A 27,815-nucleotide genomic window follows, 5' to 3' on the forward strand; every position below is an offset into this window, starting at 1 on the left:
AAGAACCAGCATCTTGGCAACTTCCTCCTTGATGCTGGCCTTCACCCTGTTTGACAACCTCTAAATTGTGTTCTTTACAGGGGGACTGTCTCCTGTGTCAATATCATGGACACATGTGTATGAGTTCAGGGGTGAGGGAAAACAGAGAGGAGTACTTCTCCAGTAACTGGTAGTAGTCCCCTCGCTGGTCCAGCGTCAGGGAGTCAGAGACTGACAACCTCCACTGACCCATCACCTTCCTTGGCAGAGAGGAGATCGGACAGAGGTTCACTCTCCTCCTCCAGACCCTCATCTGTTGCCAGAAGCATTTTGACCTCAGTCCTCTCAAAAATAAGCCTTCAGTCTGTTTACACAGAGCACCCTTAGGGGGTTACTACGGGTCTGGTTGACCACTAAGTAAGCAGCCTCCACTTTACGCTCCTTGATCTCAAATGGGCCAGTCCAGCGGTCCTGGAGAGCGCTAGACTCTACTGCCTCTATTACCCAAACCTTATCTCCAGGCTGAAACTCCACCAGGGTGGCCTTCTGGTCATACCAGCGTTTCATCACCTCTTGGCTGGCCTCAAGGTTGCTCTTGGCCTTCCTCCAGAAGCGTTGCATCTGGCTGCGGAGGGTTAGCATTTAGCGGACCACATCCTGAGGGGGTACTTTGGGAACTTTCTCCCTACCCTTTTTTACAATGCTTAAGGTCCCCTGAGAGGGTACCCATAGAGAGCTTCAAAGGGGCTGACCCAACCCCCTTATCAGGTACCTCTCTGTAAGCAAAGAGAAGGCATGGTAAGAGGACGTTCCACTTACGCCTCGGGGAGGCCTGTGATCATAAGGACTTGTTGAATCTCTCCACAAGGCCATAAGATTGAGGATGATAGGGTGTGGTAAACTTGTAGGTCATCCCATACGCATCCCACGTGGACTTCATGTATGCCGACATGAAGTTTGTGCCTCTGTCAGACACAATCTCCTTTGGGAATCCCACAGGGTAAATATCCCCATCAGAGTTCTGGTCACCACTGCTGCAGTCACCGTCCTCAGGGGGTAGGGTCCACCAAAACAGGATAAACCTGTTGCCTAGGGCACTTTTGTAGTCCAATGGACAAATGATGTTGATGAGCACCCTTTTAAAGGGGGTGCCAATGACAGGGAGTGGGACCAAGGGGGGCCTTGAGCCTTTTCCCTGTACTCCCACTGGCCTGGCAGGTGGGACAGGACCTACAGAACGCATTTGGGGCCAATTAAAGAGGGTGACAAGCCTGGCAAAGGTCTTGTCTTGCCCTAAATGTCCTGCCATGGAAATATCATGAGCCAGGCCCACTAGGAAGGCCCGGTAACACTGGGGGACCACCAGCACACATGCTGCCCCAGCCTCCGGTACCTTAGGCTCACTGCAGAGGAGATCATTCTCCCAATATATAAAGTGATCACCAGAGGCTCCACCTGCTGCTTGAGCTGAGGCCTGTGGCCTCAAACCCTCAAGAGTGGGGAACTCCTTCTGCACTTTGAGGAATTCTTCCCTGGTGGGTCCACCCTCAACTTGCCAGCCTGCAAGCTCAGGCAGGTCACCTAGGGCAGAAATGTCCACCCCAAATGGCTTATGGGCCTCCTCCTCAGGAGCCCCGTCAACCACCACAAGAACTTCTGGGACCGGTTTCCCACGTCCCTTGCCCCTTTCCTTGGCAGCTCTCTGGGCCTTTCTTCCAGCCTCCAGACGCCCTTGACTCCCCTCCTGGGCAGGCATGGACCTTGTGGTCATTCAGACCCACTCAGGCAATCCCAACATTTCCAAGTGAGACCTTAGCTCTACCTACTTCCAGGTAGTGTGCTCAAGGTTGCTGCCTAACAGACACTCCACAGGGATTGCAGGACTCACAGCTAATTTTAGAGTACCAGAGACCCCACCAACTCTAAAAGAACCAGAGCTACTGTTAGGTGGCTCTTGTGATTGTCAGCGACTATGACTTAGTGGAATGTGTTCTGGAGGACCTGCTCTGCTGACACCATTTGACCCCTGACACTAGTCATGCTGGCTCCTGTGTCACGCACAGCTTCCACCCTTTGCCCATTGATGGTGACTCACTGTCTATATCTGGATGTATTGGCAGGCATGTCGGTATTTGGCACCATCTCTGCATCCACTAGGGACACTAGGTTTACCTCTATCCGTTCCCCAAAACTATCTGGGACTACCTCCTTCCCGAGCGCTATACTAGCCAACCCAGGTGTCTGCCCTCCAGTAGGTTGCTGTGCTATCAAGGGACATTTAGTGTCGCCCTTGGAGTGACCATACTTAATGCACTATGTGCATTAGGATTCAAACTTCCCTTTCTTCTGATCAAAGAACCTGGTTTCTTTTTAGAATCATGCTGGGACTGGGTACCACTATCCCCTTGCGAATTAGTGTGGCGACCTTTTGAAAACTACTTATATTTAAGTTTTTCTCCCCCCTCTTTCTTCTGGTGGGAACCCTGACCATCTTTGTGGGTGCCCCCGCTGCCCCCCCCCCCTTCAAGATATCTTTCTGGACACTCTTGTGCTAGCCCAAAGGTCCGACTCCTCAGCAAGCTTCCTGTGATCAGTCCGCTTACTGTTAATCAGGTGCTGATGCAACTCTATAAAGCAAATGCTGAGAATATGCTCTTTCAGGATCAAATCATATAACTCCTTATAGTCATCTACTTTACTGCCCCGCACCCATCCATTCAGTGCCTTGCTAGAGGAATCATAAAAGTCTACCCAAGTTTGTGTGGAGAGTTTGGTACTGTCCCTAAATGTCTAGTGATAAATTTCAGGGGACAGTCCAAACTTGGCAATTAAAATGGCTTTCATGAGCAGGTATGTGTTCTTGTCCTTTTCTAATGTGAGGAATAGCTGGTACGTGTCCACAAGCCCACCCCCCCCCCCAATGCTCTGCAGGAACCCCATAAGCCCTTAGTGCAACTTCATAGGCATCCATCCATTTGTCAATGTCATCTGCCAACACATAACTTGGCACCACATCTCTGGGTATATGAACCTTTTTCTCTCCAGCAGGTCCTGTATGTATGCTACCACTATCACTGCTGGACTCAGACTGCCTAGACTTGATATCCAGCTCTTTTAGACTCAATTTATGAGCCAGAAGTAGTTTCTTTTCAGCCAAAGCCCTTTAAGCCTCAGCTCTCCTCTGCCTCTCTCTCTATTCTCCTCTCCTCCAGTTTTAACCTGGCCAATTACAGTTGGAACTCTTTCTACTCCCTCCTTTCCTCTGCAGTCAGGCCATGGCTTGAAACACTGCCCCCTAGTTTAGCAGGGGGCACAAATCCAGGGGTGTCACCCCCCACTGCTATTGGCAAATCGTCTGGGGAGCCATCCTCTGACTCCTCCACCTCAACATCATCTTGTGAACCGACTTCTGCCCAGGCCCTCGGCACCTTTTGGTGGTACTCCTTCCTGGAGGCAACCTGGGTAAGTACTCCCATCCCCTTGCAGAATCCTTTCAGCTGGCTGACAGTGTATGTCTCCAGCTTAGCTAGGCCAAACTCTCCAGCTCCTCCTTGAGACCCAGTCATGTTTAGGATTAGATTAAAAATGTCAGGCAGAAAGAACTTGAAGCAAAAAGGGAAAAAAATCAAATCGCCTTTCAACTGTGGATAGGTAGTGTACACGTAGCTATTGTATGTCACTGCGCAAACAAGTCCTATCCTCACCGCTCATCACCAGTGTTAGAAATGGGCTCTCTAGTTGGCAGAGGTATTCACCTTCATCTAAAGAGGGACCACAATCCTAGTCAGGTTAAGTCACAAACAATCCAAATTGTCCTGTGCCCACCCTTGTGGAAGCTTGGCACTAAGCAGCCAGACTTAACTTAGAAGGCAATGTGTGAAGTATTTATACAATAAATCATACACTAACAGTGAAAACACCACAGGTTAGAAAACTATAAGATATGTATCTGGTTACATTCATGTAAAAATGATAAAGATTCAATAAGCACAAGTTGAGATATTACTTTTGCAAGATTAAAAAGAGTCTTAAATCTTAGAAATCAACAGTTGTCTCGTCTTTGCACAAAGTACCTGGTTTGTGTCAAAAATATCATGCATGAAGACCGCAGAGGAGATGCGTTGAAAAATAGAGTGTGCGCCTGAATTTCTGGCGTGGCACAGACGCTGCAATGTTTTTTTTCCACGCTGCAAGGGGCTTTGAGTCGATGTACGACACAAAGTCTTGGTTCCTCACTGGGATGCGGGGATCTTTTTGACACCCAAGTACGATGCAGGGAAAATCCTGGGCGTGCAGGAAGAAGTCACAGGTGTTGCATCGATCCGGTAGGCTATGCGTAAAACTTTTTGTCACACAGCAGGCGCTGCGTTGATTCTTCACTTGGGAAGTCAGGCTGCTTCATTCCGGTTCAACTGTGCATCAATCCGATAGGTTGTGCATTGAATTTTCAGCTGCAAGGCAGGCGCTGTGTAGAATCTTCACTCAGGAAGTCGGGCTGCGTCATTCCAGTTCGGCTGTGCAGCAATTTTCTCATTGGCTGGCTGTTGAAGGGTGATACCCTGAAACTGATCCTAGGATGCTTGTTTCCAGTCCAGGGAGGAGCTGGCTTGGCAGTTCGAGCTGGACTGTTCCCATGGGGAACAGGGTCAAGACTGATCTGCATATGGCTGGGTCCAAACTGGGGTGGCATGGTGAGCAAAAAAACGATAAATTAAACCCAGATCTATGTGACTGGGGGTGAATGTTTGCATTGTTCAGCATTCCGTCCATCTGTTCTTTTTGCATTTGTCGACCCACGTGGGAAGGGTATGCCCAGACGTGGGTCCCGTGCTCACTGCGCCACTAGATTCAAGCTAGCCTGGCTGATGAAGGGTGATACCCTGATCCGGTCTTAGGATGCTTGCTACCGGTCCAGGGAGGACCTTGCTTGGCAGTTCGGGCTGGACTGCTCCCATGGGGAACAGGGTTAAGACTGATTTGCCTATGGCTGGGTCCCAACTGGGGTGGCGTGGTGAGCAAAAGAAAACGAGGGATTAAACCCAGATCTTTGTGACTGGGGTGAATGTTTGCATTGTTCAGCATTCCGTCCATCATCAGTTCTTTTTGCACTTTCTAAAAGTGGCATTTCTAAAATAGTAGTATAAAATCCAACCTCACATATAAGTATGATTTGTTATTACCATTCTGGCCATACTAAATATGACCTGGTTACCCCTTTCTGATTAGAATCTACCACTCAAACAGTACATGAGGGTAGCCCTAATGCTATCCTATGAAAGGAGCAGGTCTCACAGTAGTGAGAAACAAATGTAGGCGTTTTCCTCTACCAGGACATATAAAACACACATGCACGTGTTCTTCCTTTTACCTGCATAGCACCCTGCTCCATGGGCCTACCTTAGGGGTGACTTCTAAGTAGAAAAGGGGGATTTTAAGGCTTGGTGAGTACTTTTAAATGCAAAGTCGAAGTGGCATTGAAACTGCATACACAGGCCTTGCAATGGCAGGCCTGAGACATGGTTAAGGGGCTACTTATGTGGGTGGCACTACCAGTGCTGCAGGCCCACTAGTAGCATTCAATTTACAGTCCCTGGGCACATGTAGTGCACTTACTAAGGACTTACGAGTAACTCAAATATGTCAATTTGGAATTAACCAAGGTTACCATGTTTAAGGGAGAGAGCATACGCACTTTAGCACTGGTTAGCAGTGGTAAAGTGTGCAGCAGTGGTGGCTGACAGCTGTAGGAGGGAGGGGGGCGGGCGGGAAGCACACACACACTCATTCTTTCACTCATGCACGCACATCCATTAACACTCATAACATTCAAACATGCACGCATGCACCAAATATTCATTTTAAAACATCACACACACACTTGCCCTTCAGCCTTGAGGTCCCAGGAGGGTTGGGACTGCTGCCTTCCCTCATGGGCTGACCTTAGGTCAGCCAATGAAGGAAGGCAGCAGTCCCAGCCTCGTCACAGAGTGGGATGGGGTCAGTGAGACTGCTGACCCCACCCCACTCTGTGACGAAGTGTCACTGATTGACACTCACCCTGGGCGCTTCAGGGCTTAAACCTGAAGCACCCAGGTAGACGTCAATGGGTGACGCATTCCTCGTCACCAAGGGGAGGGCCTCAAGGCACCTTTGCTGAGCCGAGGAGGTCACGCCCATAGGAGCTGTGACCTCCTCAGCCCAGCAAAGTTCAGCTCAGGCAGCAAGGAGTCTGCACAAATCACGCATGTCTCACTCTTGGCTGTCTGAGCTGAAAATGAAGAGTGTCCGTCAAGCTGACCTTTGTTCAGCCTGACAGACACTCTTCGTGAGGGGCAAAAGGTGGGGGGGGGGGCCTCCACCATAAAGGACAAGCTGCATCTGGTGTGCAGTCCTAAAACCAGCAAAGTCAGAAAAGTTGAGGGTGGCAGGCAATAAGTTGAGGGATGACTACCCTAAGGCAGTCAGGTCTAACAGTGGTTATCCCAAAATAATAACCCCTCCCACCATTCTGTGTCTAAGATTTATCATGGCTGGAACTTTTGTTTTACAGCTGGGAGAAGTTTTGTTTTAAAGGCCTTGTTTGTAGTATCATTGCAGTAGGCCTGCTAGTCCTAAAAATGCACTCTAGGGGCTAAGTATATGGCTACATGGCATTACTTTCTCCTGTTTTTTCATATGGTTATGCCCTCTACGGGCTAACATTATGGTTACATGACCAAGTTTCTTACAAATTATATTTCCTTTATGGTGCCCTCTAGGGGCTGTTTTGAGCATTACAGTCTAATGTCAAAAGTTTTCTGATAAAGGTTTATATGATCATTGTATATGTTTTAATAATCTCTCCTTATTACAATTATGACCATGTTTCAGGTCAATTTAACATCCTTATTACACTATGACTGAACACTTGTGTGTTTGGGTGACCCTTCTAGTTTATTTCTCCTCTGTGGTTGTGTTGTGTCTTTTTGGGGGGAATTGTGCCAGCCAGCAACTCGGAGGATGGAGTGGTGAAAGTGGTATGCTATTAGAATTAGCATGGCAGATTTAAATTAGGATACTAAATGGCAACATTTTCATTTTTTTGCTGCAGATAGAGGAAAAGGGTAAATGGAAGTGCTTTAGTTATTTGCAGGGGCACTGGAATTCTAAGGCAGGAAAGGGTGAAATTATGATGCAGGGTTGACCAATTTATGTGGCAAGAAAAGCTCAGTCATGAATTTACAATGCCAATAGCTCTAACTCAACCAAATGCAAGACCTATTGCATTGTAAGCACATTTGTAAGACCGTAAAAACGTATATTTAAATGCAGCATTCACCTTTATAGTCATACGTATATATGTGTAAATATAAGGTTAAACCTAATATACGTTCTTAAAGAAACATTAAATATACTGTAATGTGTGTTTTAAATTCATTACTTTAACAATTGTTTAAAAAGTCTGTTCAATCTCATGTTATTCTGCTCCTGCACTAAAGACGATTTTCTCGATTTTACTTTTGTAATTTATTTTACTGTTCTAAGAGAATAAAACGAGTTTCTTAATTTTACTTCAAATAAAAGTTACTAGCTCACAAGGAGACCGGAGTTTGTGAGTGCGGTATACACAAGCCCAAACTTCTCCTTAAGGGAAGGTGTATTCTTCGAATTCAATAGTGGTTCCTAAGTTATCAAACAACTGCACATACTGTAGCATTTTAGCTTCACCACTGAAGACCATTCTACATTAAACAAGCAGGCGCCTGAGAGGGCACCAACCGCGCACGTATATCTTTGTGATTAGTGTTTCAATTTCAAGCACTGTGAAGGAGTGGGATATACCACACAACTGACCAAACTGCGGAGGTCGGTACGGTGTTTTATTCTGTCCTCAAACGTTCCTTTTGCATACATTGTAAAGGTGGGCATGGGCTGGGCCCACGAACCGCCCAATACCCAATCTGACCAAATCACTTACCAGACGCCTACCTCAAATCTGCCTATAATAAATACAGCGACAGGTCCGCAGTCTCGTATGTTGATGATCCTATATATTCAAAACAGGCACTGCTGGACAAATGAATGGTGTATACTGGGCCCCTGTGGGAAAGTCATACTTGGTTTGTCTATACCTCCACCTGGCGTTATAACATTATCTCAAAATAACCCACCAGTTTTGAAAAAACAAGCTCCAATGTATATCTCGTTGCCGAGAAGGTCACCGGTGCGTGCTCTACGGCCATCTTTTCAGGTACTGGTGAAGAGTTCCTATAAAGGGCTTGTTCAGGGAGTTGTGATGCGTTTATGTCTGTAACCGATGGAGACTTGGGGATTTCGCCTGATTATCGAACATGCATACATAAGCACTGCTCACCTTTCCCTTGTACCCATAAAAAAGCAATGCATGCTGTTCCAGCCTTAGTTCTTTCGCACACGCTTTATCAATCACAGGAAGTCGATGAGCTCAGAATACCTGAGGTAGAGGTCCTTTGATCTCTACTGTGATAGTACTTATCGACTAAATTGTCGCACTGCCTTAATTTCTTTACAGCTCAGAAGGCATTCCATCTGTAATAACTGCTAGAAGGTGGTTACCTACGTCCTCCCCCCCCTCTGGTCTACACACTAACACCATTACATGTGCCTGCAGCACATCCTGGCATGGGCAGCGTACTGCCCAAAGTCCAGACCTCTGTGACTGTCGCCCAAGTGATCAAATGTGCCAGGAACGGATTTCCCACTGGTAATGCCAGGTCGACAACCTTTTCGAACTCCCCCACCCATGACCTACTTCACTGATTCACTCATTGCTACCCTCCAACAGAGCCCCTCGTCTCTCCATAGGTTCTCTCGCACATCGGTTTCATTGTTTTAAAGCACTGGTTGGAGCTGGCTTTTCTAATAAGAATCTGAGCTATCCACATAAAATACAATCCTGTAATCTGCATGGTGCGCGTTCTTTGCAGCAGGCAAATGAACGCTCCAACCTACGTTTTGATGAGTCAAACTGCCACTAGACGAGCCTCGGATTTCCCTCCAGCAGGAACATTAATCACCAAAGATATCTTGAGATTTTTACAGCTGCCTGAAAAGTGTTGGACCCGCATGGAACTGGGCAGCAGTTATTGTTAAACCCACGACGTGTTTCTAAACAAGGCACCATCATCCCTGCACAGCCCTGAATATGCATTTTACCCACCGCCTAGGCGGAGGCCGGCGGCGCTTCACGCTGCCCTCAAGTTAGACACGCGCCACCTATCCTGCCACACAAGTGCTGTTGCCGACAGTGCTGCGCACTTCTCTTCCAAGCTTAAACAGATTCGCTTCCAGGGAAAAAAGAACATGCTATGGAAAATATGGCAGTCGAAGTCCACCAGGCTCAACGTCTCCCCCTATTTCAGGGTGTAATTCTGCTCCCAGACCATACATTTTTCAGTAATGGTTCACTTGTTATATGTCAGGCACTATTAAGCGGTTAACTGTCTGATCCTAGATTGTAACAGTACATCCTAGCATCACATCTTGTCCCCACTTCAAGATTCACACTGTGACTTACACACAAGCTTCTTCTGCATTCCATTCACAATATACCTTGACCTTTGACACCCAAGCCTCCGATCAGTACCATATTTTGAATGTATATAAGATTCGGACACTCCGCTCTTTGCATATTGCTACATTATGCCTCAGCATTCCTTCCGGTCTAATTACCTCTCCTTTTGACCTCTTCTCCCTACCACACTTTTTATATAGGGCTCATAACCCAGTGGTTTAACGTAAAACGATGGGCCACCCTGCAGAATGTAATGACGGCCCCAAGTCTCCCATATCTCACAGATATTCATTGACCTGGGAGTCAGGAAAGGGGTCTCCCGAAGGGCTAGTTGGGAGCCTCTAAGGAATTGGGGGGTTGGGGTGGGGGGTGTTCACAGCAGGCACGCAGAGATTGTTACAACCTCGCCGACCCTCTCTAATTTCATATCATATTTTCACCCGTTTCCGTCTACTTTAACAATCCCTTGCAGTGGCAGGTTCCTCTCCAAAAACCGATATTTTAAGGATTTCATGCATATTTGCGGGGCCTTGTTCGGAACAGTTTTAAAATTATAATCCAATTTCAGGTCCTTCATACCCTCTTCGGCCAGGTCACTGGCCATGCACAGGGGCAATCGTCCAAATTCTAATAGGGTTTACACCTAATATTCATGATAGTGACACAGTATGTTTTCAATCTTGTAACACAGCAGCAGCTCACTAATATTACTGAATAAAATCTGTGACACCCTCCCATTACTCATATGTGAGGTCCTGTTTTGATCTAAAATAATCTTTTTTAATTAATGGTGCATTAGCATAAACAACATTTCTCTTTAAAATGTCTGTAACACACTCTCATGTCACTCACATTAAGAATAAATTAAAGGAAACGGCATTTCAAACAACCTGTTTAAGATGTATTCAAGGTCATCAGGGCAAGACTCTGCAGAACAGAGCTGGCTCTCTCACCACCCCCTAATCGTCCCCCCCCCCCCCAATAAAAGAAAACTGGGGGCCAGGGCCCCCTTAGCCCATATGCCTTAAAACGTCTCGGTTCAGCCTTTCCACCACATATCATATCGCAACATCCTACTTCACGAACAATTCTCCCACGTCCCTCCCAAGACATCACCGAGCCACCACTTACATTGAAAGTTGAGATCCAACATGGATTGGGTACCATTCATCTGCTCTCCAGCCATCTTTCGTAGGTTGCGATCCAGAGCCTCGATGGTGGATGTTTTCCAACTCAGGAGCTTCGACCTTGGGAGAATAAGCACCTCCATTTCAAAATTAAATAGTAAACGACGAGTCCAAAATGCAACCGTACACCTAATATGTCAAGATTCTAGTGCGAGCCGCAAAAAGTGATATTCAAAGTGAGACAACTCCAATGAACACAAGATCGATGAACGGGGCAATCAAACCCAGCATTTTAACTAATTACACATAGATCCGTAAAGGAGGGTCAACTGTTTTAGGAGCAGTTTAACAACAGTAGAATAGGGTTCTATGCCACTAAACACTGCCTTGGCGCTGCGGCAGGCCCCTGCGTGCCTGCTCTGTCGGACATGACAATGGAACGAAGTTTGGGTCCCGGCTTTTAAAGCGCTCCCACAGACGCACAGCCAGCCGCAGGCCCTCCTCCCGCCCTGCCAGACGGACAGGCGGGGCAGGCTGAGTCAGCATGACGAGATTCCTGAGAAGGGCTCCGCAGACCTGCCTCAGAATGGCGAGCTACCACCAGCTTGACTACCTTTAGCCCAGGGCCAACCTTCTAAAAATATGAACGTTCTACCTTATGAGGACCTGTTCCTCAAGAGCAAAACACAACTCAAATGTCTTGGTTTTGCTGCTGTGACGGAAACATTGAAGTCCCTTGAAGGATGGTGGCCAAACCTACGGAGTCTCTTTCAGCCCATCGAACCAAACAAATCCCTGAGTCATAGAACGCATGATCCGAGGGTTTACACACTGAGTCAGTCATGTTCCCGTGGCCTGTGGGCTTCAAAGTGGGCTGGTCGGCGGCAGCGGCCAACGAGTTTCACAGACCGAGAATTATTAGGCTGCTAGAGGGATGGTGGGATGCGAGCACCGGCCATACATTGTTAAATCCTACTCACTGTGACTTCACAAGCAATCACCATTCGGACAGAATCACATTTTCCAAAACCCCACCAGTGTGCATTGCAGGGAACGTTTTGAGGCCACAGAAGGAAAAAGCATTGGCAATGCAATAGGTCTCACATTTGCTTGAGTTAGACCTACTGGCGTTGTAAATTGATAACTGGACCGAAATCCAAACAAGTTTTTTTTTTTTTTTTTACAGCAGGCATATATAAATGCATGTATAAAACATAAAAGCGCCATGAGCGCGACTGAAAAACAAAACAAATAATGACAAATAACTGGTAGTTTGTTTTTCAGTTGCGCTCATGGCTCATTCAAGTTTTATACAGCGGTCAAGCGGTATAAAACTTGAAAGCGCCATAAGAACAACTAAAAAACAAACAATGACAAGTAATAGTTACTTGTCATTGTTTTTTTTTTTAGTTGCGCTTTCAAGCTGGTGGTACCCTACTCTGTACAAAAAAAAAAAAAAAAAAAACACACAGCAATGCTCTTCCCATGTGCTTACAGAAATTCCACCCAAACAATCATAAAAAGGTAGTATTTTTCTCAATTCCTATTAGTAGGTTCACCTACAATGCATTGTATACTTCACAATATAATAATCATGATTTATCGATACAGCATTGTCAAAGCCAGACTGTGCACTGCATGTTATCCCTTTCACATATCCATGATACTCACGTCTAAAAAATCCTGCCAGTCTGCCCCACATGGAACACTTCCTGATTGTGCTATCCCTTAAGCCAGTATGAATTTGCATTCTGGGAATTGAAGTTTCGTAGTGTCTATTCGACATGCGAGCCTATGTTCAAAGCACGCTAAAAGTCGTGTTTGACAAAGGGAGTGATATATGACATCAGAGCATTGCTCGTGTACCTTTGCTTCAAAATCTTCTTAAGTAAAATAAAAACGTGTTTCCATCATGGAAAAATATTGAAAGTTAAGTATAGGGAATGCACTATTTGGAACTCTTCATGAAAAGTATTTGCGGGGCACAGAGAAATGTGGAACCAAGCAGGCATAAAACTTGAAAGCGCTATGAGCACAACTAAAAAACAAAACAAACAATGACAAGTAGTAGCCACTTGTCATTGTTGGTTTTGTTTTTCAGTCGCGTTTTCCAATTTTATAAAGCGGTAACTCGATCAGGAGTCCGCTGTATAAAACTTGAAAGCGCCATGAGCGTGACTAAAAAAACAAAGACAAACAATGACAAATAATAGTTACTTCTCATTGTTTTGTTTTTCCGTCGCGCTTTCAAGTTTTATACAGCGGTAACTCCATCGGAAGTCAAGCTGTAAAAAACTTTAACAAACAAACACAAATGATGGACCGACTGTGGAACCAATCAAACATTCATCCCCAGTCACAGATCTGGGTTTAATCCATCAATTCTTTTGCTCACCATGACATTCCAGTTTGTACCCAGCCATATGCAAAGCAGTCTAGACCCTGTTCCCTATGGGAACAGTCCAGCCCAAACTGCCAGGCCAGGTCATCCCTGGACCAGAAACAAGCATCCTGGGACTGGTTTCAGGGTATCAACCTTAATCAGCCAGGCTAGCTTGAATCCAGTGGCACAGTGAGCCCGGGACCTATGTGTGGGCATACCCGACGCACTTAGGGAAACAAAAGCAAACACAAATGATGGACAGAATGTGTACAAAACTTGAAAGTATCATAAAGGCAAGAAACAAAAAAAAATAGTCCATCGAAACAACAGAACAATCCAGACTTAATTAAAGTGTATTTGGCAGGGGCTCCTCAGTCAAGAACAGGAAGTGACATATCGGCTGCCAAACCAGTTAGGAGGCAGCAAAACAGGAGCGACACTGCCTTCAACCTATAGTAAGTGTTAGACGGGAGCAAAGTCCTTTACTCATGCCAACAGGTCCTGCAGACAGTTCATGCGCGATATGCAGGCTCCATCTAAAAAGGAGGTTAACAGCAAAAAGGTTCAGAAACGCGAACATGAGTAGATAGCCAAAGAATGTTCCTCACCGCAAACTTTTATTTTGGAAATGTTGAAGAACAGCTCTGCCGCTTCTAAACACAGTGCCTTTACTATTTGGAAAGACCAAGCGCCACACCGAGTTTGGGTGCTATAAGGCACTCCAAAAACAAGAAAACATACACCTGCAAGGGTTAATTAGTCTGTCTCTTTGAAAACAGGGAAGCTCTTCAGCCATGAACGTGGTGGTTCTAGGCCAAACATTGGACTACAGGTCCATTCATCCAGTGGCGTAGAGAGTGTGCAATAGGTCCTGATGTAAGAAAGGAAAATAGCCCTGCACCCACTTTAGGCAGTAAGGTACAGCTATAGCTGCAGTACAGTGGGTCCCTCAAACCTCTTGGTTCCAGTGCCACCTCGCCTGCTACACCACTAATGTCTACCAAACCCTGCATACATCGACATACTTGGGGGTTACATGAGCTGGTGTGAAATTAACTGTTCTAAAAAGTGGGGAGGGCGGACACTGGATATGGGGGGAGGGGGCGGTGTTAGGGAACCAATAGGTGGTACAGAAGAACCATTTCAATGTAAGTGTCTCGAACTCCCCTAAAAAGAAAGAAAGTCTATTAGAAGGCATGGAGCTCTCACTAGTGACTATTCAATCTCTGACCTATCTGGAAGGTTCAAAAGACTACACTTACAATAACGGGTTAGATACGTTGACCGTTTTGATTTAGAAAATCTCGCTTCCTATTTCATGCAACCATACAATCAAGGTTCACCTCTATTTCCCGACAATGTTAAATTTCTTGTCGTAATCTTCAAGACTCAAATGAGCATACAAATAATTATATAATACTTTTGTGCATTTGTAGCTAGGAGAGTTACATAATGAAGATTACTGTTGTACAGTGAAACGATTCGTATAGTTATTTGCATATTATAGCTCATGGTTAGAATATATTTAAAATTGTAGTAAATAATAGTTACACAGATATGCAGTTGCAAGGTTCAAACAACAAGTATTATATTTAGATGTGTGAAGTGGATAGAACATTTTTCACACACCTATAGCCGGCACAATTAAATCGCTTTAACTATTTAAAGAAAAAATGCATCGAGCGCTCCCTGCTTTCTTCCATTTGCCAGATTTCGGGAAAAATTTCAATGCAACACTAGCATGCATCGAATATCCATTATCTGCCTACCAAACATTTACTGCCCAACTACAGTAAACACTGATGCTACGCTGTCCAAGCCTCTGTAATAGCTCACCCATCGCGGCATTAAACATGCGGGCACGTGTAAACCACAAGCATGGCTCGTGTCACGCATGACTCCGTGCAGGCCCCACGAACTGCGGAACTACGCCCTACACTGCATTTCTATAGCTACGCCTGGATATATTTTCAACTGTACATTTACTCCCGTTTCAGAGACATTCTTATGTCATCTAATGTATGATCGCTTCCCCGGATGTTTGGGATAGGCGGCACTGGGCATGTCAGCACATATTACACAGGTTCTTGCGCATTTGTAGCTATTGTTAGGTCAGACTTTCTGTAGAAAAGCCATGTTTGTTTTGCTAATAACAACGAATCTGCACGAATTTTCCAAAAGAAATGTAACTCGTTTTGGGGTCCTCATCGCAAGCTTTGGACAGATCAGTTTCGGGGGGGGAGGGTGCACAAAAGAGGTGAGGAACCCAAGTGGCAGTTCTCATAAAATGCTTAGCTCTTCAATACAGGCCAAAAGAATGAACGGAATTACACCAAACTTGGCATGCAAGTAGATCTTTACTCGAGGAAGTGCCCTAACTTCGTTTGGTGCAAACCAGTTCAGCAGTTTTTGAGAAAGTAGAATGTAAGAAGTTTCCCGGTTTGGGCAAGAAGTTACATTTTAGGGATATTTGAACTGTTGATCTTTGGGCCCTCACTGTGCCAAAATCTTAAAGTTAAAAAAAATACTAAAATCTGATTGAATGAAGGTGCTTTCTCGCCCGCCGTCCCTTTCAGTTCCGTGGACCCACAGTTGGGTCTGAGAAGCCAAAGCTCTCTAATTGGCTGACTGCAAAATCAGGAAAAATATTGTGGCCACCATTACTAGATGCACAGACAGTTTCCAAGTACAGCACAAACAAGCCCTGGCAAAGCCAATAGGTTTCGTCTTTGTTTTTTCTTTTGCATTCCCTCTTACTAACTGGATGATAAACAACAGAAAAGGGTTATTATAATGTTTGTTTCAAATTTGATAAACCGGTAATAGTTGTTTATGTTGCTGTGTATGTTGATTTAATAAACTACAACACAAACAATTAACGGTTTATCAAACTTAAAACAATCTTTTTCTAATATTAATAATCCAGTTAGATAGTAAGATAGCATGCAAAAGAAAAAATAAAGGCGATACCCATGCTATGAAGAATGAGGACGGCATAGGCCTCAACTGGAAACACAAATATGGTAAAAGGCAACTGAGAAAGACTGTCTCTAACGGCCACAGTTCTTGCTATCTTAGCAGGTTGTGGTCGCCAATTAGAGGATTTTTTTTTAATCAACATACACCAGCAGCTTAATTGTATGACCATTCATCAACAGCTGGTGGCAGTGCTTCTAGAGATGAATATTGTCCTCCAGTAACCAGTCTTTGTAAGACTGCCCTCTTCAACCCTTGTTCTTTATAGAATGTAAAGGTTTTAATTAACAGCATCATGGTTAATAAAATACAAATACACTGGAAAAAATATCCCTGCTGTACAGTACTCTCACAATCGCCTGGATAATATATGTACTGCATAAAAAAGAAACCAAAAATAAATAAAAATGAGATACAGGTCTCCCAAGCAAAGACAAACATCTTTCAAAGGCGCCAAAGATCACTGACGAGTTTTGCCCTCTTAGAGGCTTGTTAGTATGAGACAGAGGGGAAGAAAAAGCAGTAAATTGGTGTCGGTTCGCTGTCTGCTTTCAGCACCTCCAGAAAGAATGAGAGATGGAGTGGGAGCTGGGCGGTGACCATGCCGGGGTGGGGTGAATGAGGAGGGCCAGTGAAAACAAACCATGAAAGGGATCTTTCACTAAGTAGCAGGAAGTACTACTTCAAGACAAGCATGACAAACAGAATATAACTATTTTATCCTTTATGTGGTGGAGACATGGGGAAGGAGTGGGGGCTTCAACAGCATGAGGTGGGCATGCAGCATAGATTCATGGGGGATATTTCAGGGTGGGGCTTCTACAATACGAGAGGCATGAAGCATAGATTAAAGGGGATATTTCAGGGTAGGAACGTCTACAATAGGATAAGGTCATGGACAACATATTAACATAGTATTTCAAAGTGGGGGCGTCTGCTACAAAAGTAAGGGACGTGCATCAGACTAAGGGGTGCTATTGAGTGAGGGGACATACTCAGCTAGAATGACTCTGCATCATAGATTTATAGGGGGTCAGAGTGAAGCTTCTTCATGAGCAGAGGTGCTTCGTGAATTACTAGGCATGGAAAGGGCACCCTGCAGCAGGAGATAATAACAACATAGATTAATTGTTGGTTGAGTGTTCCAGGAATAAGCCCCGTTTTAGGTTAATATTTGGTTCTGAAAAGACGTAGCATGCAGCAAAGATGAGTTGGAGGGAGTCTGCACGCAGGGAAGCACAGACGGGACTGGCGAGAGGGCTCGTGTAAGAGCGGCGCTGTCCAGCAAGAGGGGCAATCAATCAATCAGAAACATTTATAAAGCGCGCTACTCACCCGTGAGGGTCTTAAGGCGCTAGGGGAGGTGTGTTACTGCTAATCGAAGAGCCAGGTTTTGAGCTGCCTCCGGAATGCGAGGTGGTCCTGAGGTTGGCGGGGAGGGAGTTCCATGTCTTGGCCGCCAGGTAGGAGAAGAATTTCCCACCTGCCGTAGTGCAGCGGATGCGAGGGACGGCGGCGAGGGCGAGGTTGGCGGAGCGAAGTTGACGAGTGGGTGTGTAGAAACTGAGGAGACGGTTGAGGTATTCGGGTCCCTTGTTGTGGAGGGCTTTGTGTGCGTGGGTCAGAAGCCGGAAGGTGATCCTTTTGTTGACGGGAAGCCAGTGCAGGTGTCTCAGGTGGGCGGAGATGTGGCTGTTGCGGGGTATGTCGAGGATGAGGCGGGCAGGGGCGTTTTGTATTCGCTGAAGACGTTTTTGGAGTTTTGCGGTGGTTCCTGCGTATAGGGTGTTTCCGTAGTCCAGGCGGCTTGTGACGAGGGCGTGGGTCACAGTTTTTCTGGTGTCGGGAGGGATCCAGCGGAAGATCTTTCGGAGTATGCGGAGAGTGAGGAAGCAGGAAGATGATACGGCGTTGACTTGTTTGGTCATGGTGAGAAGTGGGTCCAGGATGAATCCGAAGTTGTGTGCATGGTCTGAGGGGGTTGGTGCGGTGCCAAGGTCCGTGGGCCACCAAGAGTTGTCCCAGGCGGACAGGGTGTTTCCGAGGATGAGGATTTCCGTTTTGTCTGAGTTCAGTTTCAGACGGCTGAGTTTCATCCATTCTGCGACATCTTTCATTCCATCTTGCAGGTTGGTCTTGGCGCTGGCGGGGTCCTTGGTGAAGGAAAGTATCAGCTGAGTGTCGTCGGCGTAGGAGGTGATGGTGATGTTGATGTGTTTGCGTACGATGTCGGCGAGGGGGCTCATGTAGACATTGAAGAGAGTCGGGCTGAGAGAGGAGCCTTTTGGGACGCCGCAGATGATCTCGGTGGGGTCTGAGCGGAACGGAGGGAGGTAGACTCTTTGGGAGCGGTTAGAGAGGAAAGAAGTGATCCAGTCCAGGGCCTGTCCTTGGATACCGGTGGAGAGGAGGCGGGATATTAGGGTTCGGTGGCAGACGGTGTCGAAGGCAGCCGAGAGGTCGAGGAGGATGAGGGCGACTGTTTCTCCGTTGTCCATCAGAGTTCTGATGTCATCTGTGACTGCGATGAGGGCGGTTTCTGTGCTGTGGTTGGCTCGGAATCCGGACTGGGAGGGGTCGAGTAGGTTTTTGTCTTCAAGGAAATTGGTCAGTTGCTTGTTGACGGTCTTCTCGATGACTTTGGCAGGGAAGGGGAGGAGCGAGATGGGGCGGAAGTTCTTCAGGTCGCTGGGGGCCGCCGTAGGTTTCTTCAGGAGGGCGTTGACTTTTGCGTGTTTCCAGCTCTCGGGGAAGGTGGCAGAAGCAAACGAGCTGTTGATGATGGTCTGGAGATGAGGGGCGATGATGTAGTCAGCTTTGTTGAAGATGAAGAGGGGGCAGGGGTCCGAGGGGGCACCGGAGTGGATGGTGTTCATGGTAGCTTTGGTCTCCTCCGCGCTGATATGAGTCCAGGCGTTGAGGGTGATGGCTGGGGTTGTAGGTTCTGTGGTGGTTGGCTGGGCCTGGTGACCGAAGCTGTCGTGTAGGTCGGTGATCTTTCGATGGAAGAAGGTAGCAAGGGAGTTGCAGAGATCTTGTGAGGGCGTGATGGAGTTGGAGTTAGGATTGGAGAGCTCTTTGACAATGTTGAAGAGTTCTTTGCTGTTGTGAGTGTTCTTGTCCAGTCTGTCTGTGAAGGAAGTTCTTTTGGTGGCGCGGATCAGCTGATGGTGTTCGCGGGAGGTGTTTTTGAGAGCAGACATGTTTTCTACTGTGTGGTCTTTGCGCCAGACTTTCTCGAGGGTACGGCAGTTTTTTTTTGGATTCCTTGAGGGTGTCTGTGAACCATTGAGGTTTCCTGGTGTTGGTCTGTCTTGGGAGGCGTCTGAGGGGTGCGAGGTTGTCCGCGCAGATCCAATGAGTCTGAGGGCTGCGTTGTTGGGGTCGGTGGAGAAGGTGGGTTGGTTGTCGCTGAGAGTGGAGAGTAGCTGTGTCGTGGGGATTTTGTTCCAATGTCTGCGTGGGATGGGTTGTGTGCGGAGGTGGAGAGTCTTGCGTCTGAAGGTGAAGTGGACACATCTATGGTCGGTCCAGTGTATTACGGATGAGTGGCTGAAGGATACGTGGTTGCAGGCGGAGAAGATGGGGTCGAGCGTGTGTCCGGCGATGTGGGTGGAGGTGTTCACTAGTTGCTTGAGACCGAGGTTGGCGAGGTTGTCGAGCAGGGTGGTGGTGTTGGGGTCGTTGTTCTGCTCCAGGTGGAAGTTGAGGTCTCCGAGGAGGATGTAGTCCGGCGAGGCTAGGGCGTGCGGGGAGATGAAGTCAGCGATGGATTCGCTGAAGAGGGCGCGTGGTCCAGGGGGTCTGTAGATGAGAGTTCCTCTGAGGGTGGTCCTGGGGTCGGTGTGGATCTGGAAGTGCATGTGTTCGGCGGCGAGGGGGGTGTCTTCGGTGGAAGTGGTGACATTGATGGCATCCTTGAATACGATGGCGATTCCTCCTCCGACTTGGTTGGTGCGGCCTCTCCTGGTGATCTTGTAGCCGTCAGGGATGGCTATGGCGATGGCGATGTTGGGGGCCAAGGAGGCGTTCATCCAGGTCTCAGTGATGAAGGCGACGTCCGGTGGAGTCCAGGAGGTCCCATAGTTCAATGGCGTGCTTGTGGACGGAGCGTGCATTGATGAGGATGCATTTGAGATGGTTATTAGCGCGTGGGCTGGCGGGCGGGGTGCAGTCGCGGTGGAAGGTGTGTTTCCAGGCAAGGCATGCAAAGGGTCCATGAGTGAGTTTCGGGTTGGCTTGGAAGCAGGTTCTGAAGCGTCCCGGGTTGAGCGCGTGGAGGGAGGTGGGGTCGTAGCGGTGCTGCGGGGTTTTGGAAGTGCTGGGGGCCAGGGATCGTGGCGCAGGGCGCGGTCCAGGCGCAGACGGGCTTGCCTTCGGCGCGCCCGCTGCGCGCAGCCGCCATAAGAGGGAGGAGGGGGTGGAGGAGGGGTCAGCTGGGGGCGGGAGGGAGGGCGACAAATGGGAGCAGGGGGGGCGGGCCGAGCGGGTGGTGGCGGCGGGAAAGCAGAGGCCGGGGAGTCAGATAGAGGGGAAGGGAAAGAAGATAGGGAAGGGAGGAGATGGATTACAGAGGAGGAGAGGAGTCAGAAGAAAAGAAGAGAGGAATAGAAGAAGAGAAGAACCCAGAAGAAGAGGAGAGAAGAGTACAGAAGAAGAAGAGAAGACCACAGAAGAAGAAGAGAAGACCACAGAAGAAGAGAAGGACACAGAAGAAAAGAACATGCAGGATGGGGTGCAGAGGAGGAGAAGAACACAGAAGAAGAAAAGAACACGCAGGATGGGGTGCAGAGGAGGAGAAGAACACAGAAGAAGAAAAGAACACGCAGGATGGGGTGCAGAGCAGGAGAAGAACACAGAAGAAGAAAAGAACACGCAGGATGGGGTGCAGAGGAGGAGAAGAACACAGAAGAAGAAAAGAACACGCAGGATGGGGTGCAGAGGAGGAGAAGAACACAGAGGAAGAGCAGAGCAGGAAGAAAATGCGGTGAGGAAGAAGAGAAAAGAAGAGAAGAACACAGAGGAAGAGCAGAGCACGAGGAAAATGCGGTGAGGAAGAAGAGAAGAGAAGAACACAGAGGAAGAGCAGGAAGAAAATGCGGTGAGGAAGAGGAGCGGGACACAGAGGAAGAGCAGAACATGAGGAAAGTGCGGTGAGGAGGAAGAGAAGGACACAGGAGAAGAGCAGAACACGCAGCAAGTGGGCTGCAGAAGAGCAGAAAACGGAGGAAGATGGCTACCAGAGGGAGGAGCAGAAAGCGAAGGGAAATGGACAGAGAGAGGACAGCAGAGGTGCGAAGAAAAGTTGGAGGAGAGAGCAGAAGACAGAAGTTCAGAAAACAGAGGTGAGTAACGAGGGGCTGGGCGGGGGAGTACTTACGGTTTTGCTGGGAGGTGGCAGGAGCCTGGGCAGGTGGAGCTGCAGCGGCAGGGGAAGCGACCTACCCTATGCAGCAAGCAGTGAATAGTTAACTGAAAACACCTCTGGACGCCTTTAGTCCTGGTGTTGCAAGGACCCACCAGCTTCTTCCCTGGATAGGGAGGTGGAGACCAGAGACAATACTCAACCCTCTCCCCCACCCCGGGTTGACATGCACCGAAGAAAGAAGACAGCATGCGGCAAAGAAAAAAGAAGACAGCAGCGAAGAAAGAAAGATGGTGTGCAGAAAGATAAAATAAGTACCTTCAGCGTTGTAGCCAGAGAAAGGACACTGTCCAGTGTCCAATGGCAAGAGACTGGAAGGAGTACTTGGCGCCTAGGCAACACAAAGGCATGGATGGCACAAACAGAGCAGAAGTGAAGCAGAAGAAGTGCAGATGGCGTGCTGGCCAATCAGAAGCACGTAAATTAGAGTGACGTTGGACCAAGCCAATGATAAGTATAAGTAAGGGGCGGTTTCAAAGACCTTTTAAAGTTTTTTATTTTTTTAATCAATAAAAGATTTGGCAAGCACAGCATGCAAGGGCGTGCATGCAGGCGAAACCTAAAAAGGTAAGGGCGCCAAAGAAGGCAGAGTCAGCACACCATGACTGCCAGGCTAATCTGGCAGGGTCCCCAAAGGTGACCCCTCAATTAAATGCCAATTTTGCTAAGGGTTTCACAGTTCTCAAGGTTGGGTTAGCAGCAACTTGTGTAGCCTCAAGGTCCACAAAGTCCGGCTGCGTCCAGCAAACCTGGCAGAAACTTCATGAGCAAGGGATAGCAAACTCATAGCTAACTTCAGAGACTTATCTTGGCACATTTGCACAGTGGTGGCTCATCCGTTTGGGCAGGAGTGTCCCCCTCCGCCAGCAGCAGAAGCTGCAAATCTTTCACAAGGAAGGGATAATAAACTATGTTTAGTGTCCCTTCCTTGTGAAAGGGGCAGGGCCATGGGGTGGCAAGCAGTGAGGGAGTGCACTGTACACTACCCTCACTGCTGCTCATGTATGTTTGGCTGGCCGTTGTGGGCCGGACAGACATACATGCCCAGTAGGCTCTTTCCTGCATGCAACACAGTTGCCTTGTGTTGCGTGCTGGAGAGAGCCTGCACAGACTCCCAGCCAATCCTGATGCTGCTCTGAGCACCGTCAGGATTGGCCGCAGGACAGGCTGGGAGCCTGTGCCTCCACTGCAGGACGGAAGAGAAGAGCAGTGCGGTGAGAAGCGGCGTGGAGGTAAGTTTATTATTATTATAAAAAAAAATAAAAAAAATCCCTTTACCCCCCGCTGCCCCGCCCCATCCCCTGTAACCCTGGTGAGCAGCTCCTGCATTTGCAGGTTTCATGAATCTGAAACCAGGTTCACAGACTCTGTGAAAGGTCCACTATAGGTCCGCAAGCCCAGCCTGTGAATGTTCATAAATCCCATACAACACTCTGAAATACCCCCAAAAAATTAAAAGCAGCATGGATTGGGCACAGAGCGTGGCCTATCTCCAGACTCTGTGCCAAAGGCGGTGGACACCGGATGTTGTCTGTAAACAGGAGGTTGGACACAAGACAGTTCACGTAGTATATGAGCAAGAAAAAACTGAAATTAATTGAAAAAAACAATGGTTAGAGAGAAGTTACGGTTTGATTTGGTTGTAAGACCTTAACGTATGTTTACAAAAACTCATTCACTGAATACACTACAATTAACATGTAGTTATGGTGTCAAAACAAAACCTAAAAAAAATCACTGAAATTTGCCTGGTAAGATTAGGTAAATGAACTACACCTCGAGCCCCCGTCATGCACAGATTAGGACCTTACATGTGATCTCATTCACAACAAGTTAAATTACATCACTGGAGACATCTCAGATGACATCTCAGACAACATCAGTGATGACCATCTTTAATAACTGTGTTGATATTAGACTGTAAACCGTAAAAAAAAAAAAAATGAAGAGGTGACCTAGAGGTCGGGTTGACATTTTGCTAGCAATAGATACAGTGCCTGGCCAAATGTCAGGCACTGCGTCTATCCCGCTGTGTAGGGCTGTAGATCATGTGCAGTCCGGTATGCCTCAAACTTTTTGATGTAGGTCCTGGCAAGAAGTGAGGCCCTGAAGTCAACAATCACTGCCCACAGAAAGTTTATGCGGAAAAGGGATTGCCCATCCATGGGTGCACGGACTGACCATAGGATTGGGTGCATTGCCTGGCCATAAGCCAGGGCCTGTTGCAAATATGATGTCCTGGGGATTGGCCATATTTGGAGGGTTGGGTGGACAACCCTCGCTATGCTTGTTTGAAAGTTGTGTGCAGGCAGGATGACCACAGGGCCTGGCTGTAGGACAGGCTCTGCTGCCAGCCCCCAATGCACACAGCTGCTGGGTTGGCAAAACCAAAGTCCATGTGTAGTGTGGGTTGGTCACTTAAGGAGGGTTTGTAAGACTGGTTGGGGTTAAGCTTGCTTTTTCCTATGTGTTTTTTGTTGTTTATGTTAAGTTCATCTAAACAAAGATAACAATAATATCATTTTAGCCTTTGTTTTTTTTTCAGGGCATAACATTGAGCTTTTGAAGAATCATGCTCTCACCATACATAAGGCATTTTACATGTAAAGCAGTGTGGTACATCACTTTACATAAAAAAACAAAAATTGTGAATTCAAAAATACATATCATATTTACCACTGTCCCTTTCTCCTGCTGCAATGTCTGTAACCCAGTGGCCTAAAAATATCTTTTTAACCATCACTGTTTTCAAGTACGCTACTGGCCTGTCAGATCACAAAGTGACATCATAAGCAGCAGCCATACTATCATTTCCAATTGAGTAATGTATCACCAAATGATGGGAAGATCTGGAAAAAAATATGATAAAAGACCCCAGAGATTCACTCTCAATGTGCCACTGCAGACCTCCCCAAACCCCGTCCCTCCACAGTGTACCACTGTTGGACTCTGAAAGGTTACCCCAAAATTTTTGCTTCACCCCTGCTTTAGAGAATGCAGGAAAGACAGAAGTACTACCTATACGTATGCAAGCAGCAGCAGAATTATAGACATGTATGCAGTCAAGGAAAAGCACAGGCCCAAGCTCTTTACAATGCCAGAATAGAGAGCAAGAATAGAGTGGGAGCCTGGGAGGAAGCAGACATGAGTGCTAGTAGATATAGGAATTTAATTAGTAAACAGCACAAATGGAAGGTCACAGCATGCATCACAGACACACAATGCAATGACATATCTGAGAAAATATGTAGATAAAAGTAGGCACAAAGAAACAAGATAAGCAAGTGGTTTGACACTACAGAACAGTAGACGATTACAGAGGAAAGCACTGATATGGTTCAAAGAATGGGACAGTGAAGGACACAGGTGGTTCAGAGTACGTCAAAATGTATCAATAACATTTGCACTAGAGTCAAATTCTTTGACATGTGGTTAGATGTTTTTGCAGAAACTATTGCTTCTTGCTGAAATTATAAGAGATAGTGATGTGTTCGAGCAAGCGCTTGATTTAATATGCTAACTAGATGAATCACACATTGTGGTTTTGAGAATATATAGCACACTGCCTGGTATGTTATAGTTTAGAGTTCAGTTTCAGTTCTATGGGGATGTCTGACCTCCCAGCTGTATTTTGATAAAATCTATATCATATTGCCAACAGAAGTCGTGTCACCACCAACATTTGGTTTAGCCAGCTAGAAGCCCACCCCGCCTTCCTGGACTGCAGCCGAAGGAGACGCCGCCTGCCCCAAACAAATAAATCACAGCACAGATACATCAGGTAAGTAGACACTGTGCTTCAAAACTAAAATATGCCTATTCAAAACAGGCGGGCTGGGTTTCCATAAGTTGCCGTCAGAAGGGTGAGGAAAGGTTGGACTTTGTACCTTAAAATTTTAATTGCATGATTCTTTGGCAATCATAGCATGGAGGGGTGAGGATATGCACGCATGATTTATGTGTTTTTTCTTTTTTCCAGGACGCAATGATATGTCTAGAAAAATGAAATGTGGTAATTTCCGAGTTAGACCAGAAGACTAAATAGTGTGAATCCCCTTTGAAATAGAAGGAAGGAGTAATAGGCAGTAGTGTATTACCCAGGGGAGAGCTCCTGGAAGGACCTTTCTTTGGGGAATGGCCCACAGGTATCCTGGTTAGATCCTGAGGGCTAGAATAGAAGTAGCGAGATGGATACTGTAACTGGTGGGAAATCTGACATGATAAAAAGACGGTCACTTGATCAGCGCCAGCAGGCCTTACTCTGAATAAGTCAGACGCCTGGCTCCGAAAATCCCAGATTTAGGATAACCGGAAGGCATCTTTAAGGAAGAGCAACGAAGGCTGGGGGATCATTTGAAAAGTCTGACGTTTAGGTAAGGAGACAACCGGATGGTTGGTGTAAATTGACTTTGCCCTGAGCACTGTCAAATCCTTGATTGCAAACCCAAAAAGTGCAGTAGTTGCAAGTAGATATCCATCCATGAATAAGGAGGAGGACATAAAGAGTGCAGTATTTTATAATCATGAGGGGCAATACATAGAGAAGCGGCAGGGTTTCCCACCGGTTGTCATACAGTCTTATATAAGCAAGGAAGGAAGGCAGCAAGATCTTTGCAATATTTTTGATATTACAATACAAACCCGTAAAGTGTCCTAGAAGTGGGGAAGCATTATCGCAGATAAAACCATAGGGAACCAAAATAAAATCTCAAGACAAGTCTAAAGATTAATAATCATTCTCTATGAGTGAGAAAGATGATTCTCTGTGGCAGATAACAGATGATACTGAATTTATATTCAATGGGCCATGGAGAACCCCCTTGTCCATGTAACACCCCTCAGTTTGAAATAATAACAGTCATCCATCATATTTGAGGCTCTCCTTGATGCATTTCTCACAGACATTCACAATTCAGGAGTTTAAAACATGAGTGGGAAACCACATCCCTGAGCACCAGAAATAGTTATTTTTATTCATGACAATGTTGTTACATGTATTGAGTCAGGTAATAATCCACTTAGAACTCCCATAAAAGCCACTGCCCCAGATATAACTATAGAAGAAGTGTTACACAGGCTAGCGATAACTATGACTAATGTTCACTAATTTGGTCTCACGACAACATATGTGAAGTCACATAACACTGCATCAGATCAACACGTGGTTACCACTGCCATAGGTTACTGATAATCATAAAAGACAAATATATCAGTAAAGGAGACAAGGTCCTAAAGGGACATAAAACAGTGGGCAAACAGAGGATTAAGAGCAGCATCGCAACTACACTTAGGAAAGACATATCCTCAGGGGACCATGGAGACCCCTCTGGAACACATGATAGAAACTTTCCCTTCAGACAAGAAGAGGATTCAGAAGTACTGTAAACAATTGTACAAAAGGTACCAATGGCCACGTTCAACCATGGCCAAAGGAAAAGACGTTCGACAAAGACATAACTGAACATACATTGACTTACACTCACTCTAAGTATAAAAGAAATAAAAGACAGAAAAGGGAAGCTACCCTGTTAATATGGCAGGTATTCTGTGATACAAAAACAAACATGGAACCAACAGCACCCGAAGAGGCGATAACACAGCCCCCATAGAAGCCTTCAGAGAAGCCCTTACTTTATGGTCTTTATCCCATTTTGCCAGCTGTAGGGTTCCCGGATAAAGTTATAGTTGCACCTAAAGAGGAGACAAAAATCACGTGGAAACGAGGCAACTTTGGACCCCCCCTTCCTCTTCAACTCCTCAGGCCGGTCCAGAACAGGACCAAAGAGAAAGACTCATATATGAATTGCAGTGCATCGTTAGACAGAATAGTCTAAAAATCCTGTCCTCCCCCCGAGGACAATGGACTACTGGACATGTTGTTCTTAGGCTGGGAGATGCTTCAGCAGAGACTCTGAAAGAGGCAACTGAGAAATGGGTAAGAGAAGAAGAAGGACCTGAAATTGACAAAGACGCCGCAATATAATGAACCCCCAAATGAGTCACAAAATGTAGGGGGGCAGAGAAAGAAGGGGAGTGGGAAGAAAGGCCTAACAGGGGTGCAGACGAACAGGAGACTAACTGGAGACTATATAATTTCCATCTGCGTCCTACAAGGGGTTTAATAATGGAAGCAAGAGACACCTCAGACATGAGGAAGTCAATCCTAAAAATGTGTAGGTCAGATTTAGAGAATAGAACAAAGGGAGTGTAGTTACTACTGCCAACCCTTCTCGGATGAATTGGCAAATTGGGACTAAATATGAGGAGAGAAAGCCACGGCCCCCAACAAGGATCTAAATTCTCTACTGGGAGATTAAGTAAATACCATTTTTACTGAGCAGGGTTTTATGGGTCACCCTTTAACAATGTCCAGCAATATGTCTGGGAAGCGCT

General features: G+C 46.6%; 1 protein-coding gene across 23 annotated transcripts in view; it reads right to left on the reverse strand.

Annotated features, from left to right (window-relative positions):
• The window catches only part of PPP1R13L (protein phosphatase 1 regulatory subunit 13 like), a 680,831-nt gene that overhangs the window by 182,665 nt on the left and 470,351 nt on the right, over window positions 1-27,815 (reverse strand). For all 23 annotated transcript variants that reach the window (XM_069207788.1, XM_069207780.1, XM_069207769.1 and 20 more), the window contains one exon: window positions 10,643-10,758. In XM_069207788.1, the coding sequence (XP_069063889.1) occupies window positions 10,643-10,697 (55 nt within the window). In that variant the 5' untranslated portion in view covers window positions 10,698-10,758. The remainder of the gene's footprint in view (window positions 1-10,642; window positions 10,759-27,815) is intronic.

Source organism: Pleurodeles waltl, chromosome 9, assembly GCF_031143425.1.
Source record: "Pleurodeles waltl isolate 20211129_DDA chromosome 9, aPleWal1.hap1.20221129, whole genome shotgun sequence".
Lineage (NCBI taxonomy): Eukaryota > Metazoa > Chordata > Amphibia > Caudata > Salamandridae > Pleurodeles > Pleurodeles waltl.